Source organism: Nyctereutes procyonoides, unplaced genomic scaffold (genome assembly GCF_905146905.1).
Source record: "Nyctereutes procyonoides isolate TBG_1078 unplaced genomic scaffold, NYPRO_anot_genome, whole genome shotgun sequence".
Lineage (NCBI taxonomy): Eukaryota > Metazoa > Chordata > Mammalia > Carnivora > Canidae > Nyctereutes > Nyctereutes procyonoides.
The window spans coordinates 98746909-98767427 of NW_026575125.1; the positions used below are offsets into that span (position 1 = coordinate 98746909).

At 39.1% G+C, this 20519-nt stretch overlaps 1 protein-coding gene across 7 annotated transcripts in view; it reads right to left on the minus strand.

Moving 5' to 3' along the window:
- The window catches only part of SMARCA1 (SWI/SNF related, matrix associated, actin dependent regulator of chromatin, subfamily a, member 1), a 312201-nt gene extending 303294 nt beyond the window's left edge, over positions 1-8907 (minus strand). For all 7 annotated transcript variants that reach the window (XM_055338586.1, XM_055338585.1, XM_055338590.1 and 4 more), the window contains exons 1-4: positions 8612-8907; positions 4051-4137; positions 425-591; positions 10-110 (exon numbers count right to left, since the gene is read on the minus strand). In XM_055338586.1, coding sequence (XP_055194561.1) covers positions 10-110; positions 425-591; positions 4051-4137; positions 8612-8785 — 529 coding nt within the window. In that variant the 5' untranslated portion in view covers positions 8786-8907. The remainder of the gene's footprint in view (positions 1-9; positions 111-424; positions 592-4050; positions 4138-8611) is intronic.
- Positions 8908-20519: the final 11612 nt, after the last annotated feature.

Below are 20519 nucleotides of genomic sequence, written 5' to 3' on the forward strand. Positions count from 1 at the left end.
GATACTTACATGAAGGTGATACCTCGAATCTAACACAGACATTAGATGTTTTCCGACTCTCTGAGAGGAGCTCTTCATCTTCTTCTTGTTCTGTGCGCCTGTGGCGGTAGCTGAATTGAAAAGAAATATCTTTATATTCAACTCAAATACTAAGCTATCAATTAAGTCAGTATATCTGTCATGAAAAAAATGAGTTATCTAAGGTCTTGCTTAGAAGTTGGTAGAACCAGCCTGCATTTTTACTGATTCCTAGTGAGAAAAAATTGTTGCCTCCAAAACTTATTTACATTGACAATAACCCCATTTTTTAATACAAAATTACACTCAGTAAGCAAAGAGGGAATGACAGGAGAGGGAGAAGTGGGGACAGAAGGAAGGGAGGGAAAAAAGAGAGGGAATAAAGTAGAGAGAGATGCCAACATACTCTCCAGCAGAAATTAAGCTTTGCTTGTCATCTTTCTTTATTCGAGGACGTCCCAACTTCATGTTCAGAGGAGAGGTTGGAGATTTCTGTGCTGAAGGTTGAATAAAATGTGCAAAAAGTTCTGTCTGCTTTAATAAAAATTCAAATCTCTTTGCTCGGTCTGCTTTCTAACATACAAAACAAAAGAAAAAATGATGATTTTCTTTTTTACTCAAAGTTATTTAACAAATACTTATATTGCCGTTAGTACTATTTTCTCAACACTTTCAACATATTAACTCATTTAATGGTCTTAATAAACTTATGAGGTAGGTACTAATATTATCTACATTTTACAGATGATAAAAGTAAAATATGGAGAGTAACTAACTTGACCAAATTCCCATAGCTAGTAAACAGCAGAATTCAAAAATGGCATTTTCAGATAATTTGAATAGAAGCCAAGTGATCTAACAGTAGTAAATGCCCCAACAAGAAGTACCCTGCTTAAAGAGTCAGGGTCAAAAAGCAAAAACTCTTTCTAAAACGTAATGATTTGGAGATGCCTGGATGGCTCAGCGGGTTAGACGGCTGCCTTCGGCTCAGGTCGTGATCCCAGGATCCGGGATCAAGTCCCGCCACATCAGGCTCCTGCGAAGAGCCTGCTTCTCCCTTTGCCTGTATTTCTGCCTCTCTCTGTGTCTCTCGTGAATAAATAAATAAATCTTTAAATAAATAAGTAAAATGTAATGATTTTCTTCTCCCAAGTGAACAAAATAAAGCATCATAACATACTATATATCCTAAATACAGAAATATAAATTATTAGCTATGATATACATACACCATTAACTGAACTCTTAGAATTTTCAAGTTGCATCTAGATACAATTAACACCTTAGAATACAGTGTCATCTTGTCTATAAATATTGTCAATGCATGGTACAGTAATGTAATAAATATTTCTCTCTTCAATTACAATGATCTGGAAAATTGCACTTTTTTATTTTTTTAAAGATTTTTATTCATGAGAGACACACAGAGATAGAGACACAGGCAGAGGGAGAAACAGGCTCCCTGCAAGGAGCCTGATGCGGGACTCAATCTGGGACCCTGGGATCATGCCCTGAGCCAAAGGCAGATGCTCAACCACTGAGTCACCCAGGCATCCCAAATTGCACGTTTTAAAAAGATTTTACTTATTTGAGAGAGAAAGAGAACACAAGAGTGGGGAGAGTGGCAGAGGGACTTGCATAATCCCTGCCAAGCAAAGAGCCCAATATGGGGCTTGTTCCCTGGGCCCCAAGATCATGATGTCAGCCAAAGTCAGATGCTTAACTGACTGAGCCACCCAGGTGCCCCTGGAAAACTGCACCTTATGCTAATAATATAAAAAGTCTGTCTCCAAAGCAAGCAGGATTTGGGGGAAAAACATACACACACACATAAATACAATAATTAATATATATTAACTACTAAAAATTGGTATGTATTATAATTTCTCAATTCTGCTTGCTTCGGCAGCACATATAATAATTTCTCAATAAATTGTAAAAGGGCATATAACTTGTACCATAATAATAAAATAAAACCTCACTATAAAAACTTAGAAGGTCAAAAGATATATACATCATTTTAGATTTAAAAAATGAAAATGATTTTTTAATTCCCAATCACTTTCTGACCACAGGGTAGAGAATATTTGATTGCTAATGAAGGATGCATAATTAATAACACCAGAAATGTACAAGGGTTCATTAACATAAACACAAGAATTAGACAAATATATTCAGACAAGAAGCTGGAAGGAGGCCAAAACCTTTCCATTTTATGTTATCCTCACTGGAATGTTGTTTTTAGAGTTGTTAAAACATTAACTGTCTACGTTAGATGTGACCTTAGACATTTAGGCAGGGAGTTTGGTAAAATCACTATGAACAACTAAAAAATATCCTTCATCTCTACTTATTTTTATAATGTTCCTGCAAAAACAACCCCTCAACAAAAAAGATCAGTTCCAAATACCTGTTAATTTCTCTTTTGAGTTAACCAAATTCACTAGTTTTGAAAGATCCCAAGACATAGAAGTCTAGTTAAAATGAAAGCTAAGATATGAACTTTGGTGAATAAAAATTAAATTAAATATATGACAAAGCAGTAGCTGGGCATAACTGAGATTATACTGCTTAAATATGTAATATTTCCATGTACTGGGCAAATGTCCTTTCCTCCAGAAAATGTATTACTATGCTACATTTCACAATATGTAACATTCATTAATATATCCAAAGCAAGAAGAGAAGGAGAAAAAAAAATATCAGTCTTACTTTGTAACCTGCTTTCTTTCAGCCATACTGATATTGCCACTGATACTTTCACTTAGTGGATACAGGATCTATAGCATAAAACATCTTATGTGGGGGCAGCTGGGCAGCTGAATCAGCTGAGCATCTGACTCTTGGTTTTCACTTGGGTCGTGATCTCGAGGTCCTGGGATACAGCCCCCCCCCCACTGAAGTTTGGGCTCTGCACTCAGTGGGGCATCTGCTTGAGGATTCTTTTCCTCTCCTTTTGCCCCTCCCCCACCTTGTTTGTGCTTGAGTGCATGCTAGCTTGCGCGCGCGCGCGCGCTCTCTCTCTCTCTCTCTCTCTCTCTCTAATAAATTGATAAATCTTTTTTAAAAATCATCTGAGGAGCCTGGGTGGCTCAGTCAGTTAAGCGTCTGACTTTTGATTTCAATTCAGGTTAAGATCTCAGGGTCCTGAGTTAGAGCCCCTGCTTGAGGATTCTCCTCTAACTCTGCCCACCCCACCACCACTCGCTCACTCATGCTCTAGCACACACTCTGTCTCTCCTGTCTCTGTCTCTCAAATAAATAAATAAATAAATAAATCTTTAAAAAAACTCTTAGGGGCACCTGGGTGGCTCAGTTATTGTCTGCCTTTGGCTCAGGACATGATCCCAGGGTCCTGAGATTGAGCCAGGGTCGGGAATCCCTGCTCAGCGGAGGAGTCTGCTTCTGCCTCTCCCCAACACTCTCTCTCAAGCTCTCTCTCTCTTAAATAAAGTAATAAAACCTTTTTAAAAATCTTATTATGGGATAAAGAGCACGGAACAAAAGTGAAGAGATAGAATGTCTGTTCCCAACTATTGCATAAAATTTCTCTGATCCTTATTCTCTCATCTGAAAACAAGAAGATTGATTTATTCAACAAACATCTTTTATGATTGGAGGGGGGCACCTGGGTAGCTAAGTCATTGATGGACGTCTGACTGGCTCAAGTCATGATCTCAGGTCCTGGGATCAACCCCAGAGTCAGGCTCCCCACTCAGTGGGAAGTCTGCTTGAGTTACTCTCCCTCTGACTCTGTCTCTGCCCCTCCCTGGAGCTTGTGCTCTTTCTGCCTCTCTCTCAAATAAATATTTTTTTAAAACCTTTATGATGAATCATATCTTAAATTACTTCCCAATTGTAAAATCTATGATCCAATATTCATTATATATACACATGTATTTTTTCAATCTTTCACATTTCCTCTATAAAAATCAATTATGTTGAAAGTAATGTAAGACTGAGTATCAACTATATTTCAATATCAAAAAAATCAACTATAGTATTCACTGTCCTACCCAAGAATATATTTACCATTTTCTCTTCATATTCTGGGTCCATTTCCTTCTCAGATTTGGAAGCTTTAGCAGCAAGTTTGAGTTGAAACGAAGAAACATTTTTCTAGAATTTCAAAAAAATAAGCTATCAAATTACAAAGCAAGATCTTAAAAGTAGTCAACATTCTCATTTGAAAAAAGTAAAAAGTAATTAAATACTAAATGAATAAATGAACATGAGCCACACATAAACCAATGATGAGAGCATGTCATGAATCAGGGCTTATAATTAGTCCAGTTCTGTGCACCTGAGGTCCAATAAAAAATCTGAATTGTGAAAGCCAGAGAAATAACATTAATTCAAATGAACATCAAAAGGTGAGACACTGAGCCTTTTCACCTATTTTTTAATTTAAAGTATAAAAAAAGCACATAACCAATGAATAGATTTAAAATCTAGAATATGCTAATATTATCAACCACAAACCAAAAAATCCAAGGAAAGTAAACAATAATTCTCAGAAACACTTCTTTATGTAATGGAAACAAGCCAGATTTTCGGAAGAAGACTGTGGTTTCTGTTCCTGAAAAGACACTTTTCATTGTTTCCATATTCTAATCTGAACATTTAAACTTTTTAGTGTAATGCAAAGTGTTCATTTCTATTTAAATAAAACAGTACAGTTTTAAACTTTTGATTTATGCTAATTTTCTCCAACTGGAATGAAAAGAATTTTAAACCATATCACAGAAACATTTTGTGGAAGCAGTTTCTCAAAGCTATCAACTATTATTAACCTTTGATATTTAAAAAGTTGTAATTTAGTTAAAATGAATATAAATCAGCTTCTTAAAAATAATGAAATTATCTGGAGGGTTATATTTCATGCATGCCATCCTTTGTAAAGATAAGCTTGTACATGTAAATTTAAATAGGTATATAAAATACACCTCCTTCTCCGTAAGAATTGGAGAAATAATAAAAACACGAATCTACCCCTTAGCACTCGAGCCAAGAGTATTTCTGTTTTAACACAGACTTTGTGTAAGTCAAAACTCAAATCTGTTGGTGAAAACTAAAGACATCATGTCCATTTTATCATGGCTTTTGTCAACCAGTTCCTGAAAACTTAGGTCCTAAAACAACAGAATGTGATCTTAAACCTAAGAAAGACATGACTCCAATATTTAATGAATAGGTCTTCCAACATTTAATGAAATTTCTATTTTGAGAAAATCCAAACTAAGATTATGGAATTTGACCCTGGTCAGGGTTATACTTCGAAGCACTGATCAGATATTGTTCAGTTATTCTTAAATAATAGCCATCTTGTTTTAAGCATGTCATATGTATATATATCACATATACTATAAATCCAATTTTATTTTCAAAGCAACAAGTTAAAAGTGTGTTAAAAAAATTCACTTTTATCATTACTTGAAAAGCTACATGAAGTCTAGTTTTCAACTTTCAAAACAGTGAAAATTACTTCACTTCATATGCACAAGTGTATATCTAATAATGTGGGACATAGATTTCACTTACAGAAAAATTAAAGCTTGAATTAGAAAAAATTTCACTCAATACTCTTGCCTACCTTGTGGTAGAATACCATAAAATTTAATTATATGCTGATTAAAATTCTTAATCTTGAGCAGTGCTATTAAAAGCTGTGGGTAATTACTTAATTGGCACTATCTTCCACAACAAATTTTAAAATACCTACCTTCTAAACCTCCTTTGTAGATTTTCAAAAATACACTTCTCATACAAGAAAAGATAAAAGGTGACTAAGATATTCTAATTTCTTATGGATTTTATCATCTGGTAGTTTAGATGCCATGAGCATACAGCACAAGATCATCAAGATGCCCTGTCTTACAGACCATGACCCTTTCTCTGATGTTTTCATTACCAAATACACCAACTCCAACTTCCAGCATTAGGTTATCCAACTATCACTTAAACCAAGTAAGTTCAAGAACCAAAAGATAAGCAAAAGTATCTTTCTACAGCTAAATGTCACAAGTCAATCTACTCTCATCTATTTTATGCATCACAAAATGCTCTTATTCAGGGCCTATTTTCTTTTATTTGATACACAATTCTAGCAAGTTTGATAATCTGGCTTGCCATACTACGGAGAATAAAAGCAGCAGCAAATGACATGAGAAAGACCATTAGAAGTCACAAAAATAACACAAATAAAGGATGGCAGAAGCCCAGGACAAGACATGAGTCCCTCTGTAGCAACATCTCTTTTGCTTACTATTCAGGTGTAATTATTTCCCTCTGCCCGCTGCATAACTTGTACTTTGGGGGGGGGGGTTGGGGGGTTGGGGGGTTGTTATTGTTATTGTTATAGTTATTGTAAATGGTCTTATGGTTTTGTAACATCTATATCCTCTATCCTAAATTATTTCTGATGGAAGTAGATGAAGTGTTTAAAAAAATGATAGCTAATAGCGTGACAATTGAGGCAGGAGGGATAAATATCATTTAAAAAATCAACACAATACTGGAAATGTCTGAGAAGTGGTTATTAAACTGAGGAGAAACAGACTCCTGCATCTCAAATGCCTTTGTATCATTTGCAGAGCATAATAAGTGAGGAACATGAGGAACAGGTTAATCTGTACTTTCAGTACATCACTTAAAGGAGGCAAGGGAGTGAGCTATCTATTTAGGTTTGGGGGGGTGCCAAATAACTTTATTTGAAGGAATGAAACAAACAAAAGAACTTAAGTAGATGTTTTGGTCCTCTTTAGATTTTTCAGGAAAAATTAAAAAGATGTAGTGACTAGAGTAAAAAACTTCTGGTATTCAGAAAGTTCTGCCATGCAACACCTTATTTCCCTATGCTGAGCAAACAAATCAGGTACTATTAGGGGAATTCCTGACGAGGATACAGAATTCAGGAATAGATATCAAGTCAATGTTTGTTACGTAAGTTTTTTATTGATTCTGAATCTTTTCACAATTCAAAAAATTTACACAATCTGGAAATTCAGTAACCTGTACTGCCATACAAAAGACAGTTTAGCCCTTACATTTGCCCAGTCTAGGAAATAAGACAGCTAGACTCATTTCTGAATTCCCCACTAATTGATTTTATATTGATACTTGGTATTTGACCCATCTTCACAATATTGTCTTACTGATCCAAGTACTGTATAGATCTTAAAAATTGCACGTTTTCTATGGTTTTCACTTACCACTACAATTGTCTTCCTGTTTAGTGAATCTTGAAACAGTAAAAGATGTCACTTAAACAACTGCTGCATTTAAAATTACGCTAATTCACAGCAAAATGTGTTAATTTCCTTCAAAAGCTTTTCATTTGGTCGTATCATATCAGATAATGATTCAGACAAAGCCACTTGAGATATCTAAAGCATAATTTTAATTACCTACCGTTTTTTAATTGTGATATGCCTACTGGTACACGGAAACAAATCCACCCATAAACGATCCATTCTACAATTTTATTATACATCAACAATCCTTATACCCCATCCTATTTTTTATTTCAAATTCTCCGTTTCACTTGCACGTCCTCGTCCATATGAGATGTGCCTTATGGAGAGAATACATATTTTCTGGATTTGGTTTCAATAAGGTGCCTGAGAGGTCCCCTTATGTATGTTAGCAGCAGCTCATCCTAGCGACGCTGGGTTAAAGAAAAATAAAAAATAAAAAAATAAAAACCCTGCGTGTGTCCAGGAGCCAGCAGCGCCCACTAGGAGAGGGAGGCGGAAGCCTGGAAGGCTTGGGGCCGGACTGGGGGACCATTTGGGTGGCCCTGGAGTGAAACACTATACCGTCGGGGGCGGGGCAGGAGCGGGTGAGGGTGCACACGTTGGAAATTTTCCTAAGCCAGCGTCCACGGTTCCACAGTTTGGGGTTTGGATTGCGGCCGGGGCGGGGGGGCGGGTAGGACGCGGAGAGCTCATTTTCTCGGGGTGACACCCCCGCTTCAGCAGGCGGGGACCAAACGAACAAGGGATTTTTTTTTTTTTTGGCTGCCACTTAAAAGGCCGACATTGCCATTCAAAAAAACAACAGTCTCTCCTATCGTCCTCCGCCTCCCAACTACCAGCACCTCGAAATTCAAATTAAAAAAAAAAAGCCCAATCAGAACCCCTTTTGCGCGGGTGTGGGATTGAAGGGCCCAGATTTCCCAGGCAGAGGCCGACGGGAAGGGGGGGAGAGGGAGCGAGCGAGAGGAGAGGGAGAGGCGGAGGCTTTTTCCTGCACAGCCCCATCCCCCACCCCGTTACCCCAGTTCCGGGAATGTGAATGGGGCCGGGGGCTGTCTAGGGGCTCCAAAGCCCCCAAGCCCCGGGATAACGGGCACCCTCCACCCCGCGCCGCGCCCGCGCCCAGCCCCGCCCCCGCCCTCCAGGCGGCCCGGAGGAAAGGGGGAGGGGAACCAGTGCTAGACTGTTCGCCGCCCCCCACCCCCCAGCGCGCCCTCGGCCCCCAGCCCCGCGGAGCTCCACCGGTACCTGTCGGCGCCGAAAGGTCAGGGCTTGGGCCCCTCAGAGGGGCCCGGCTCAGGATTTGTTCACCATACACACACCCCCTTCCTATTTACCTCCTTCTTCTTCTCGCCCTTCTCCGTGGCCACGGTGGCTTCGGTGGCCGCTGCGGCCGCTCCCTCCTCCTTAGAGGTGGATGGCCCCGGCTGCTCGTCCTCTATGACCACGATTGTGGCGGTCGCATTAGCGGCTGCCACGGTGGCTGCCACTGCAGCGGAGTCCGGCTCCATGGCGTTGGAGCGGGAACGAGAAGGGGGACGAGGAAGGGGACGAGGGCTCCTGGGCGGCGGCAGTGGCTGCACTGGAAAGAGCTAGATGGAGCAGGGGTGGGGAATCACTCCGCTTCCAACCCCTTTGCTCAGCCCCCCCTTCTTTAAATAACCCTCAACCCTGCCCCACTTCCGTCCACCCACCCTACGTCATGGCCTCCCCCCGTCACCCTCCCCCCTTCCTCCACCCCCCCCTCAACGATCGCGAGACTCCCCCTCCCCACCCAGAGCCCGGGCCGGCCCCGCACGACCAACTGTTGCCTGAGTATGGGGCACGGACCAGGGTGGGGGCGGGAACCCACAAGCCCGCAGCTCCCTAAAAATCTCCTTTCCCACACGCCCCCAACAGTCAGCCTGAGCTCCCCTCGCAGATGTGCGCAGAAGGAATCCTCTTTCCCTTAAATCTGCTCTTTGTACCTCGGGGCGCTCTCCCCTTCTTGCACAAAGAACTTTTCCTCTGCTTTTAACTGCACTGTGAAAGGTCTTTCTCACCATTTGCAAAGCTCAGAACCCCTCTGGGGACTGCCCTTTCCCAGGTCCCGAAGTGGAATTGGTAGTGCTCTTTCCACCTTTGCAAATTCTGCAGAAGGAGAAGCACTCCTTGAATCTCCTGATTGCAGCTGCAAACATTCTCTTACAAGGCAAAGCGTGACTCTTGGGCTTTATGTATATTTGCTCTATTTGCAACTCTGGTACTTCTCGGATGGCCAATGTGCAGGGGCCCTTCTTTTGCCTTCATCACTGAATTTTAAAACTCCTTCAGGAGGACGAGGTCAAGGGCCACACAGAATCTGGAGCTAATCTTGGTCGGTACCCAATATTAGTAATTGGATTGAATTACTGTGAGTTTTTTGGAGCGTGTTCTTTTTGTACCTCTGTTATTAACTAGTAATTAAACACCAGTAATGTGCATGATCGTGGATATAAAGGCATTCTGTAAAGGTTGGAACTGCATACAATGTCAATCATTAAATATTATTGTTTCTATTTCTTACCACTTATTTTGATCAATAACGGGAAGATTTACATCTTAGTTTTTAAATTTCAGTCATTAGGGAGGAAAGTCAGCAAAACATACCAAAAATAGTATTCCAAACTACAATCACAAAATCTGCGATTTCCAAAATGAAGCAAATGCTTTTGAGACTGTAAAGAAATCATGATTAATTTCCCTCAACACACCTTCCTAAATTACCAACTAAAATCAAGCGATTTTTGTGAATGGAAGGAAGGCACACAATGGCCCCCCAAAGATATCTCTTTTTCCTGGGGATAATAGCCTAGATTCCTTTTTGTTTTAAAGCTGCCACTCATTAGTATGCAAAATCCTTGTGACATCCACTCATTAGTATGCAAAATCCATGTGACATTTTAGCTAGTATTGGTCATTTACACCTTTGTGCAAAGGACTGTGACATGCTGTCCAGGAACTGGTTCTACATAGAGACTTAGAAGTTTTTAGAGGAAAAGAGCAAGACACAGGTGATTGTGCCACTGAGACTGGTGGTGCTAGCTTTGCTCTGATTTTACTTTCATTATGTGCTTATCATTTGCCCTTGTTTCTCATCCTGAAGTACAACCTGTGTACTATGCAGTGGGTATAGGGAGTCTCAGTATAACAATGGTTCATATTTCTGGATCATCAAGCTTAGTCAAAAAGTGGGACAGACTTAAGGCACTTAAGTGATCATTTGAAACACCATTTATTTCTATTAAACGTGCAGACATACTAAGGAATGAGCTACAGGTTTTGAACTGTCTCCAAAGAAAAGCTTGAGACTCCTGGTTACACATCCTATCCCTTCCCTACCACCTGTTCTATCTTCTCAGTCACTAAAAGTTGTTTGGTGGGGAAGTTCAGGAAGCAGTGAAAGAGAAGGATGCTGCAATGCATGCATCCACCTGACTTAAAAAGGATCCTTCTAGGGATCCCTGGGTGGCGCAGCGGTTTGGCGCCCGCCTTTGGCCCAGGGTGCGATCCTGGAGACCCAGGATCAAATCCCACGTCAGGCTCCCGGTGCATGGAGCCTGCTTCTCCCTCTGCCTGTGTCTCTGCCTCTCTCTCTCTCATTCTGTGTGACTATCATAAATAAAAAGAAGAAATTTAAAAAAAAGAAAAAAGGGTCCTTCTAGACAAGTTGAATGGAAGATTTCATTTTCACCAAACTCTAGCTATAGGAGGATAGAATTCCTCTTTCCTTGCCTGGGGCTTCAAAGGAAAAGGGGTCAGTAAATATTTGTTAGCTGTTGGTGTGTTCCTGCTTGTGAAGATACTTTGTTACATTGTATTTCTCATTGCCAATGTCCAGTATTTCAGTTATGTCATGGGATAAATGCAATTTTGTGAGGACATCTGGGAAACTCACGTCCCTTTATGACACTTTTTCTGTAGAAACATATTCCAAGTTCCAAAAAATAATTTAGAAATTAATTTGGGGGACAGAATATGTTTGGACACTGGCAATTTTCCATGTATATATAATGTGATCTTTCCTTTTTCAGAATGACATGGCTGAAAGTGCTACCAAGTAATGAGTTTGGCTGGAAAGGTCAATGCTTGGTCCATAGACCTTGCTTCAGGATTCATGTAAATATTGCCCTTTGGCTTGTGGCAACAGCTGCTATTTACAGAGCATGTGCTATCCTTATTTGCAAATCTGCCTAAAATTCATGATCTGTAGACTTTGTTCAGCAAGAGTCACCTCGTTTCTGAGCCTACTCAACACCTTGCTCTATCTGCTACTACTTCCTCTTGTTTTGTCTTTTCGTTTGAAATGGTCTTTAATTGCTATACTCCAGTAAGGTAGGAGAACAAAGCAAACTTTTATGGAGGAACTTGGGGCCATATTTGGAAACTTCAAGACTGATCCTAGTCTACTGAACAATACATCCATTTTGGCAAATTGTGAATATTGCAGAAGTTATCCAATAGTCATTTTTATGTAGCCAAACTTGTTCAGTAGCTGCCAGAATGCATGTCCAATGGTGTTATTAAGTACGTTTATAAAGTTCATGAAGGCAAGGTCAAAGACTTGATGTTCATTCTCTTATCCTGTATCTGTAATTTATCATTGAAACCACAATATGACTTAAAACTACATTGTGATCCCACGATCAACGTTCTTCAGAAGCTGGTACAAAGGATTCTGGTCACAGTATCTCACTTACAACTATAGTAACCATTCTGTTCATAGCAGCAAGCTTTCTCACCATTCTTTTTTTTTAAAGAATGTATTTATTTGACAGAAAGAGAGAGAGAGAGCATGAGAGAGCACAAGAGAGAGCACAAGCAAGGGGAGCAGCAGGCAGAGGGAGAGGGAGAAGCAGGCTCCCCATTGCCCCGTGGAGCAGGGAGCCCAATGGGGGACTCGATCCCAGGACCCCAAGATCATGATCCCAACCAAAGGCAGACACTTAACTAACTGAGCCACCCTGCCGCCCCTCTCATCACTCTTCTTGAAGACATTTAAGTTGATGGCATTTTTGAAAACGTGGTATTTTCTCAGAGCTCCGTATATTGAGGAAAAGGTCATCATAATGGCTAGTATGCATCAACCACTTCTTGAACACGCACTATTGAATCAAGCACTGTGCTAGGTTCCTGACATATGATATTGCTAATCCTCCTGGTAATTTTATGAAATAAATGTTATGATCCCTATTTTACAGATCAGAAAATGGAGACTACATAATTCATCTAAGGTCTCCCAGCTAGTGAGTGACAAAAGCCAGATTCAAATCCCAGACTGTCTGGCTCCAAACTTCATCTTTCCACTTCACCTTTATTAAGTTCTTTGTTCTTCACAGGGCTTCCTCCTTGACAGTAGAAATCACATTGAGAAAATTATTGAAAAATATTTCTGCCATCTATCTCCATTGTGTTCCTTTTGGATTTATGAGAATACACTGTCATTCTTAAGGCTCTGGTAGTATGCACAGCCAGATAATTGCTTTAGCTCCACATAAAAGTTGTTATAAGTTGGAGGTTAGAGGATAATTTGGGATTATTGCATGGCATGTGCCCAAAGTAAATTTTCAGAAGGGTAATGGAACTCAGGACAGTTAGAGTGCAGGGTGGGGGAAAACGTAAATGAAACAATGTAAATGTGCAAGAGGAAGGGTTTGCAAAATGTTGTACAAAACATTCATAAATGGAATACTATGCAATCTTTATCAATGATTATGGAAGGATGCACCTGTTGGCCTAGAAATATGCTGCTAATAGATATAGTTCTTTTCCACTTTTCAAGTTTTTTTATTTTATTTGTTTCATTACATGTATTTAAAGTATTTGAGTCTCAACAGTTGAGATTATGTTGAAATATATATTCAGAGAATTTCTACTAAACACTGCCTTATCTTTTTCCTGCCCCCAACCAGTAAGCACTTCAATATTCTTTTCAGTTGTATTTCCCATTTTTACACCCAAAACGTGACTATGTCATATTCTCCACATGTAGTGGAGAATTAGATTAGTAGTCTTCCTCAGATATTTTTTAGTTCATTATATAATCATGTGTCTTCCCTCATTTCCTAGGTCGTTTTCGTCAAGGCAAGTCAATATGACAAATTCTGCCTAATAAGATAAGAGTAGAATAGATGTCTCACTCCTAGGCCAATTGTGTAAGAGTCAATTTGTGACCTTCTCGTTCCCTGTTCCTTTGCAGTCATGATCACAGAGGCTCCTAATATATTGTTGCATGAAAAAAGGCAAGCAAAAATAGAATGATCCTATTTTTTAAAAGAAAGAGAGAGGAATAAAGAAAGAAACTGTTTACATAAATAGATTTCCACAAAGGAAAAGATCTCAAAGGTTCTACTCCAAATGTTAATAGTAGTTGTAGGAAGGTAATGGGATTCTGAATGACTTTTTTTCTCATTTTTGGCCCTCTATTATTTCTAATTTTCCTTGATGAAGGTGTTTATACTTATATAATGAATACATTGCATTTTAAAAGATTAATTGAAAAGTATTGCTCAAAACTAGACAGGTTGAGATAATCCCTAACAGATGGAGTAGGAGCTAGTAGACAGAATGAGCCAAAAAAGGGAAAGAACAGTTTCATACTAAAGAGACAATGCAGTCATTTAATGTGTAAAATAAGAGAAGAAATATAAATTACTGGGCTGTTTACAATAATGTTACCTGATTAAGGAGCCATTTTAGACATTATCATTTTAAGTTGTATATAAAAGGATTTTTCTACTTTTAAAAATTATCACACAAATCCTACCTCTGAAAAAAAGATATAGCCAGTTTTTTAAACACTTCCCACCCCGGAATTCTACACACCAAAGTGTGCCCTAAAGCATGTAACACATGTAAGTACTCTGAATTGGGTTTGCTAAAAGAACATTGTGAATATTATTAGAGTCAGAGCAGCATAATTATTACCAACTTGGGCTCTAGAGTCAGAAAGACTTGGAGTTCAGATGCTACCAGATTATTTGACCTCTCTAAGCCTCCGATTTACATCTGTGAAATGTATATAATGCTTCACTCAGAACTAACTGGAATTAAAATAACAACTTAAAAAAAAAAAAACTAACTCAGGGCAGCCCCGGTGGCTCAGCGGTTTAGAGCTGCCTTCAGCCCAGGACGTGATCCTGGAGACCTGGGATTGAGTCCCGAGTCAGGCTTCCTGCATGGAGCCTGCTTCTCCCTCTGCCTGTGTCTCTGCCTCTCTCTCTCTCTCTTTCTCTGTGTCTCTCATGAATAAATAAATAAAATCTTAAAAAAAACTAACTCAGAGTGACTTTATAAGGATTTAATGTAAAACATTTAGCATTGTCTCAGCATGTAATATGCACTCAATGGATGGTAGTTAACAAAAAGATAAAAAGCAAGATGATGCATTGAGCATCAGACTGAGCCAAGGGAAAAGCCAGGACATGAGAAAGTCAGTCCAGAACTAAAGTGAGAATAAAGCAAAACTGTTGTTTACCAAGTTAATTTTTTTTGTTCATTATCATTTATTAGGGTCAATTACACTTCCTCAAAGATAAGATTTGAAGAGAAGCAGCAAATGAGGGAGAAGAGGATCAGGACACTTCTCTACATAGAATATGACCTCCTTGAGGACAGGGACCATGTCTGATTCACCTTTGTTAAAAGGCTACATGAGGGATGCCTGAGGGTGGCTGAGCAGTTGAGCGTCTACCTTTGGTTCAGGGTATGATCCCTGGATCTGGGATTGAGTCTCACCGTCAGGCTCCCTGCATGGAGCATGCTTCTTCCTCCGCGTTTCTCATGAATAAATAAATAAAATCTTTTTAAAAAATAAGAAATAAAAGGCTACATGAAATGAAGTGGAAGGAAGAGGGCTAAGGGACTGGCTCCCTAGCCTTCACTGTGCCCTCCACCCTCCACATCTATCCTTCAGATTTTATGTTGCCCTCTGTGGTTTCTCCCACTTTTCCTCCTCTAATTTTGACCTAAGTGTCTCTTTTAGCCAGATTTCACATGCATAAAAATATATTTATAGAACACTTTTGAAGGCTCTTTTACAGCTTACTCACCACGAGTAGAACAAAATGTGAAAGACTATGATGGCTCTCGAGGACTTGTTAAAACACAGGTGGGTTGCCCCACTCCCAGAGTTTCTGAATCAATAGGTTTGGGGTGTGGCTAGGAATTTGCCTTTCTAACAAGTTCCCAGGTGATAATGAAGCTGCTGGCCCAGGGACAACAACTTAGAACCAGTGACCTAGAATAGAGATCAGCCAACTTTTTCTGTAAAAGGCCAGATAGTAAATATTTCAGACTTCATGGCCCTTGAGGTCTTTGTCACAATAACCTCTGTTGTGGTAGCATGAAAGCAGCCATAGACAATAGGTAAACACATGAGTATGATTGGGTTCCAATAAAGCTTTATTTATGGATACTAAAATTTGAATTTCATATAATGAAATAGTATTACTCTTTTGATTTTTTTGAACAATTTAAAATATGGAAACTATCATTAAGTTGAGGGGCATACAAATATTGGCATCAGGCTGTGTTCACTGATTCCTACCTGAAAAAGGCTCATTATCTAAGGAAGAGAAATGGAAGAAAGAGACATAACAAAGCAGTAAATGTATGAGAAGGTGTTTAACTTCAATAGTCATCAGAGAAATGCAAATTGAAGCCACAATGAGATACTGTTACACATCCACTAGAATGGCTAAAATGTTTTAAAGATTAAATTTTTTTTAATTTTTATTTATTTATGATAGTCACAGAGAGAGAGAGGGAGAGAGGCAGAGACACAGGCAGAGGGAGAAGCAGGCTCCATGCACCGGGAGCCTGACGTGGGACTCGATCTCCAGGATCACGCCCTGGGCCAAAGGCAGGCGCTAAACCACTGCGCCACCCAGGGATCCCTGTTTTAAAGATTAACAATACCAAGAGTTGAGGATGAGAAGCAATAGAAACTCTCATATAGAGCAGGTGAAAGTGTAAATTGTACAACCACTTTGGAAACCAGTTTGATATAATTACCTAGAACTGAACACTTATGTACCCTATTGCAGGTTATGGTGGAGAAGCAGAGATATGTCACCCAGATTGCCCTCCAAGGAAGGACATTCTGCATAGGTATGGGGAATGCATCAACAAATAGCCTCCAGCTGCCAATTCCTTGAGGGTCTACCTTAGCTATAGAGAGTTGCTTTGCCCAAGGTCATGCTCATCCCAAGGTGAGTGATCAAGGCGGGAGAGTAACTGAGAGAGGTTCAACACAGAACACATGGATAGACACTACTTGTTCCAAAGCTCCAAGTCAAGTCATCTCAAGCTTTGTCTTACTTGTATCACAGTTTATCTTCTTCCTCTGCTCAATCCTACTTCCTTCACCTTTCTTTCACAAGTGTTAGTGCCTAATAAACATCTTGCACTCAATACTCTATCTCAGCTTTTGCTTCTGGAGAGCCCAACTTGCAACACCTTTGTCCTAGTGATTCTACCAGGATAATATATCCTAGAAAATAATCATTCTTATGTACACCAAAATCCATATACAAAAATGTCCATAGCAGGTTTTATTTACATAGCCAAATACTTGAAACCATTCCAATGTCCATCAACAGGAGAATGAATGAATTATGATGTATTCATACAATGGAATATTATACATCAATGGAAATGGCAGTTATATACAGCTACATACAGGACATAATATTGAGTGAAATGAGCAAGACACAAAAGAGTGAATACTGTATTATGTCATTCATAGAAAGTTCAAAAACAGGCAAAGGCATTTATGGCTTCATCTGTAAGTGTGAAAACTATAAAGAAAAGCAACAAAATTATTATGACAGAAGTCAAGATAGTGGCTACCTATGTACAGGGGTGATCTTCAAAAATTTTAGCTGGTATGGCACAAACCTTGACTAATCCAAATAGACAGAAGCTTTTACACCTCATCAGAGTATGCTGGCTCAGTACCCTTGTTTAATTCTGGGTGGAAGAAGAAAGGGTGGTCAGAGAGAGAGAGGCATCTGCTTTGGGGGCATCTTCCAAAATGCTAACAATATTTGCTTTCCTTTTTTTATTAAAGGTTTTATTTTTAAGTAATCTCTATACCCCAAATAGGGCTCAAACTCATGACCCTGAGATCAAGAGTCACATGATCTACCAACTGAGCCAGTGAGGCCCCCCCGACAGTGTTTGATTTTTTGACCTGGTTAGAAGTTACATGGGCATTCACTTTATAATCATTTGTTAAACTGTACATATATGTTTTATGTTCATTAAAGAAAGAGAAATAGGCATTCTATGGAAAATGTAACTACATGTTTTATAAACATTTACTTAAAAAAGTATAACTGCAATGTGCTGCAGAGATAGTGGGGGAGTGAAGATAAAAATTATTAGCACTCATCCTGTGCTTATTTGTCCTGTAACATTATGATACATGATAAGCCTTGAAAAGTTCCAAGAAGTTCTATAAGAGATACACAGAGACACTGTTGTTGAGAAGAAGGAGCATTCTTTTCCAGCTGAAGGGTGACAGGGGAAAAGCTTCAAAAAGGAAGGACCATTTGAGGTAAGCATTGAAGAATAAATAAGATTCCAGCAGGTATAGTTGCAAAGAAAGTTGGGGAAAAGACACTATTAATAAGAAATTAAATACCCAAATTGATTAAGGCAGCACTTCACAACTTGTTTTGATGCTTAACACCCTTAGGAAAATTCTAAATCACCCGTTATTTTCTGCAAGGGATAATTATATGTTCCATAGATACCTATTAAATAGCTACTGAGCTTAGTGCTAGGTGCTGGGTACACAGTTATAGCAAGATAGACAAGATTCTAGAGCTTACACTGCCTATATCTGGACTTAATTTCTTTCTAAGGCATCATTCTTCCTGAGAGCAGAAAACAATCTAGCCTTATTCATGTAAATGAGATTCAATGTTTTGTGTGTGTGTGTGTGTGTGTGTGTGTGTGTATGTGATTTCATGTTAAACTCAATCATATTTAAAAGTTACCTCTTCTGGACACCTGGGTGGCTCAGTAGTTCAGTGTCTGTCTTCGGTTCAGGGGGTAATCCTGGAGTTCCGGGATTGAGTCCCACATTGGGATCCTTGCATGGAGCCTGCTTCTCCCTCTGCCTATGTCTCTGCCTCTCTCTCTGTGTCTCCCATGAATAAATAAATAAATAATTTTTAAAAAGTTACCTCTTCCCTTTTTATGGCCCTCATGTTGATTTGGAACTCCAGAATTTATGCAAGATTGAAATAGTAATGGTGGGGAGGAGATGTCTACTTCTTGGGCTCTTGATATTTTCTGCACCAGCTTTCCTTGGGATATACAGTCACCCTCTTATCCATCCCTACTGCCGTTTATTAAGGTGGACAACTCCCCATCAGGCCTCTAGTGGCACAGTCCCTACTGCTACCTGATGCTGCTTGCTCTCATTGTAGCCAGAAGATTCCATATTCTAAGTTCCTTTTTACTACTTGCCTTTTTCTCAGTTCTGAGGCTCTAATCTACTAGGGTGGAGGGATGGAGTAATATAACACATCTTGCCCAGCAAGTGTTCTTCCTAAATCTCTTATACCTTAGACTGAGACATAAAACAATAACCTAAAAACCAAGAGTATGCTCTGCCCTTCTTTTCCTGTGTTGGAAGTGAGACCAGCCTCATGTGTCACTGCCCTGCCTTGAGAAGGGTCACAGGGTTGAGGATAGAAGGGAGTTTAGGTAATCTCCATAGATCATCGCACTACATCTATCATAATGTAGATTAAATGTCACAAATAGACAAAAACTCAGTTGAGTTTAGCCATAACTGTTTTCTCTTTTATAGTTTTTGAAGTATGTACTAGAGAGAAAGCTTTACATGCCATGTAAGAATTTTGATCAGATAAATGCAGTTTATGGGTCTGATGAGTATCACCTTGCGAATTTGTAGAATTTTTATCATTTTTATGGTCTGTATTTCAACATCAACATCTCTTTGATTTTTTATGGATATATATTAAACAGCTTATTACCATTAAAAAAATTTAACACTCTATAAAGGTCAAGACCAAGATGACAAATTAGCAATATTCAGCTGAATGATCAATGGAATCCCTGAATCATGAGTACACCCATCTGATTGCCACTAACTGCTGCACATGTTCCGTTCTTAAGGAGAATCCTGGGTAGAACATAAGATTTGTAAAGAGTGGTCTTGGGAAGTAACTGGAAAGATATGTTCAGGACAGAATCCTTGGAACCTTAAATGCCAGGCTAATTTCATATTCTTTGAGTTCAGCATCTCCAGTTTCTGAGGGGAAAAGGAAAATAGGCCTGGGTGGGCAATGCCAGACCTGGATATGGGATTCTCAAAGCAGAAAGGACAGTCTGGACTTAGAGAATGAAATAGGGGTGGAGGACAAAGGAAATGAAGAAACCAGCTAGGGTGGGAATTAATCAGCAAGTACCAAATTCTGTAAGGAATGAAAAGTATAAATGGAAATATGTAAATAAAAATGAGCTTTTCTTGTGCTGCTTTGTCTGAAAAGCAGTATCTATGTTGGATTTGTGTATATGAAGAGTGAGGCTTTTCAACTAGTGGTGATTTAAAAATCTGTGAATCATTTATATTTCTGCTCAGCCTGCCTTTCAGCCTCTGGCTGCTGACTCACCTATGCGAAATCTTCCCCAGCCTCAATTTATGTTAGGCAGGCCTGTTTCTGCCTTTGCAGGCCCTAAGCTCTTTTATTTGTGAAGGCTTCAGCCAGCACCATATTAAACATATTAAAATGCATCCATGTCCTGCATTAAATATTTATATTTTTGCTATAAATTTTTGAAAGAGCTTTTGTAATTTTGCTCTTGAAATTATTTGCCTGTGCATAACTAATTTAATTTATAATGACTCTGATTTCTCCATAATCACTATGCATACTCAGAAATTATTGGGAAGTGAGAAGATCTAACCTAAAAATTGTTTTTGAAGACAGTGGATTTTTTTAATAAATAGAAAATTTAATAATTAATGAACTTGATATGTTATATTTTGTAGCCATTTAATTAAATTATTATTTTTGAGCTTTCCCATTTTCATTTAGTATTTTATACTCTCTTCTTAAGGTCTCACTATTTTGTCTCTAAAAAGCCTATAAATTCTAAGCTCTTAGTTACAGTTGCCTAATAGATAAAAGATAGGCACTGAGCACTGATTTGTGTGTGTGTGTGTGTGTGTGTGTGTGTGGTGTA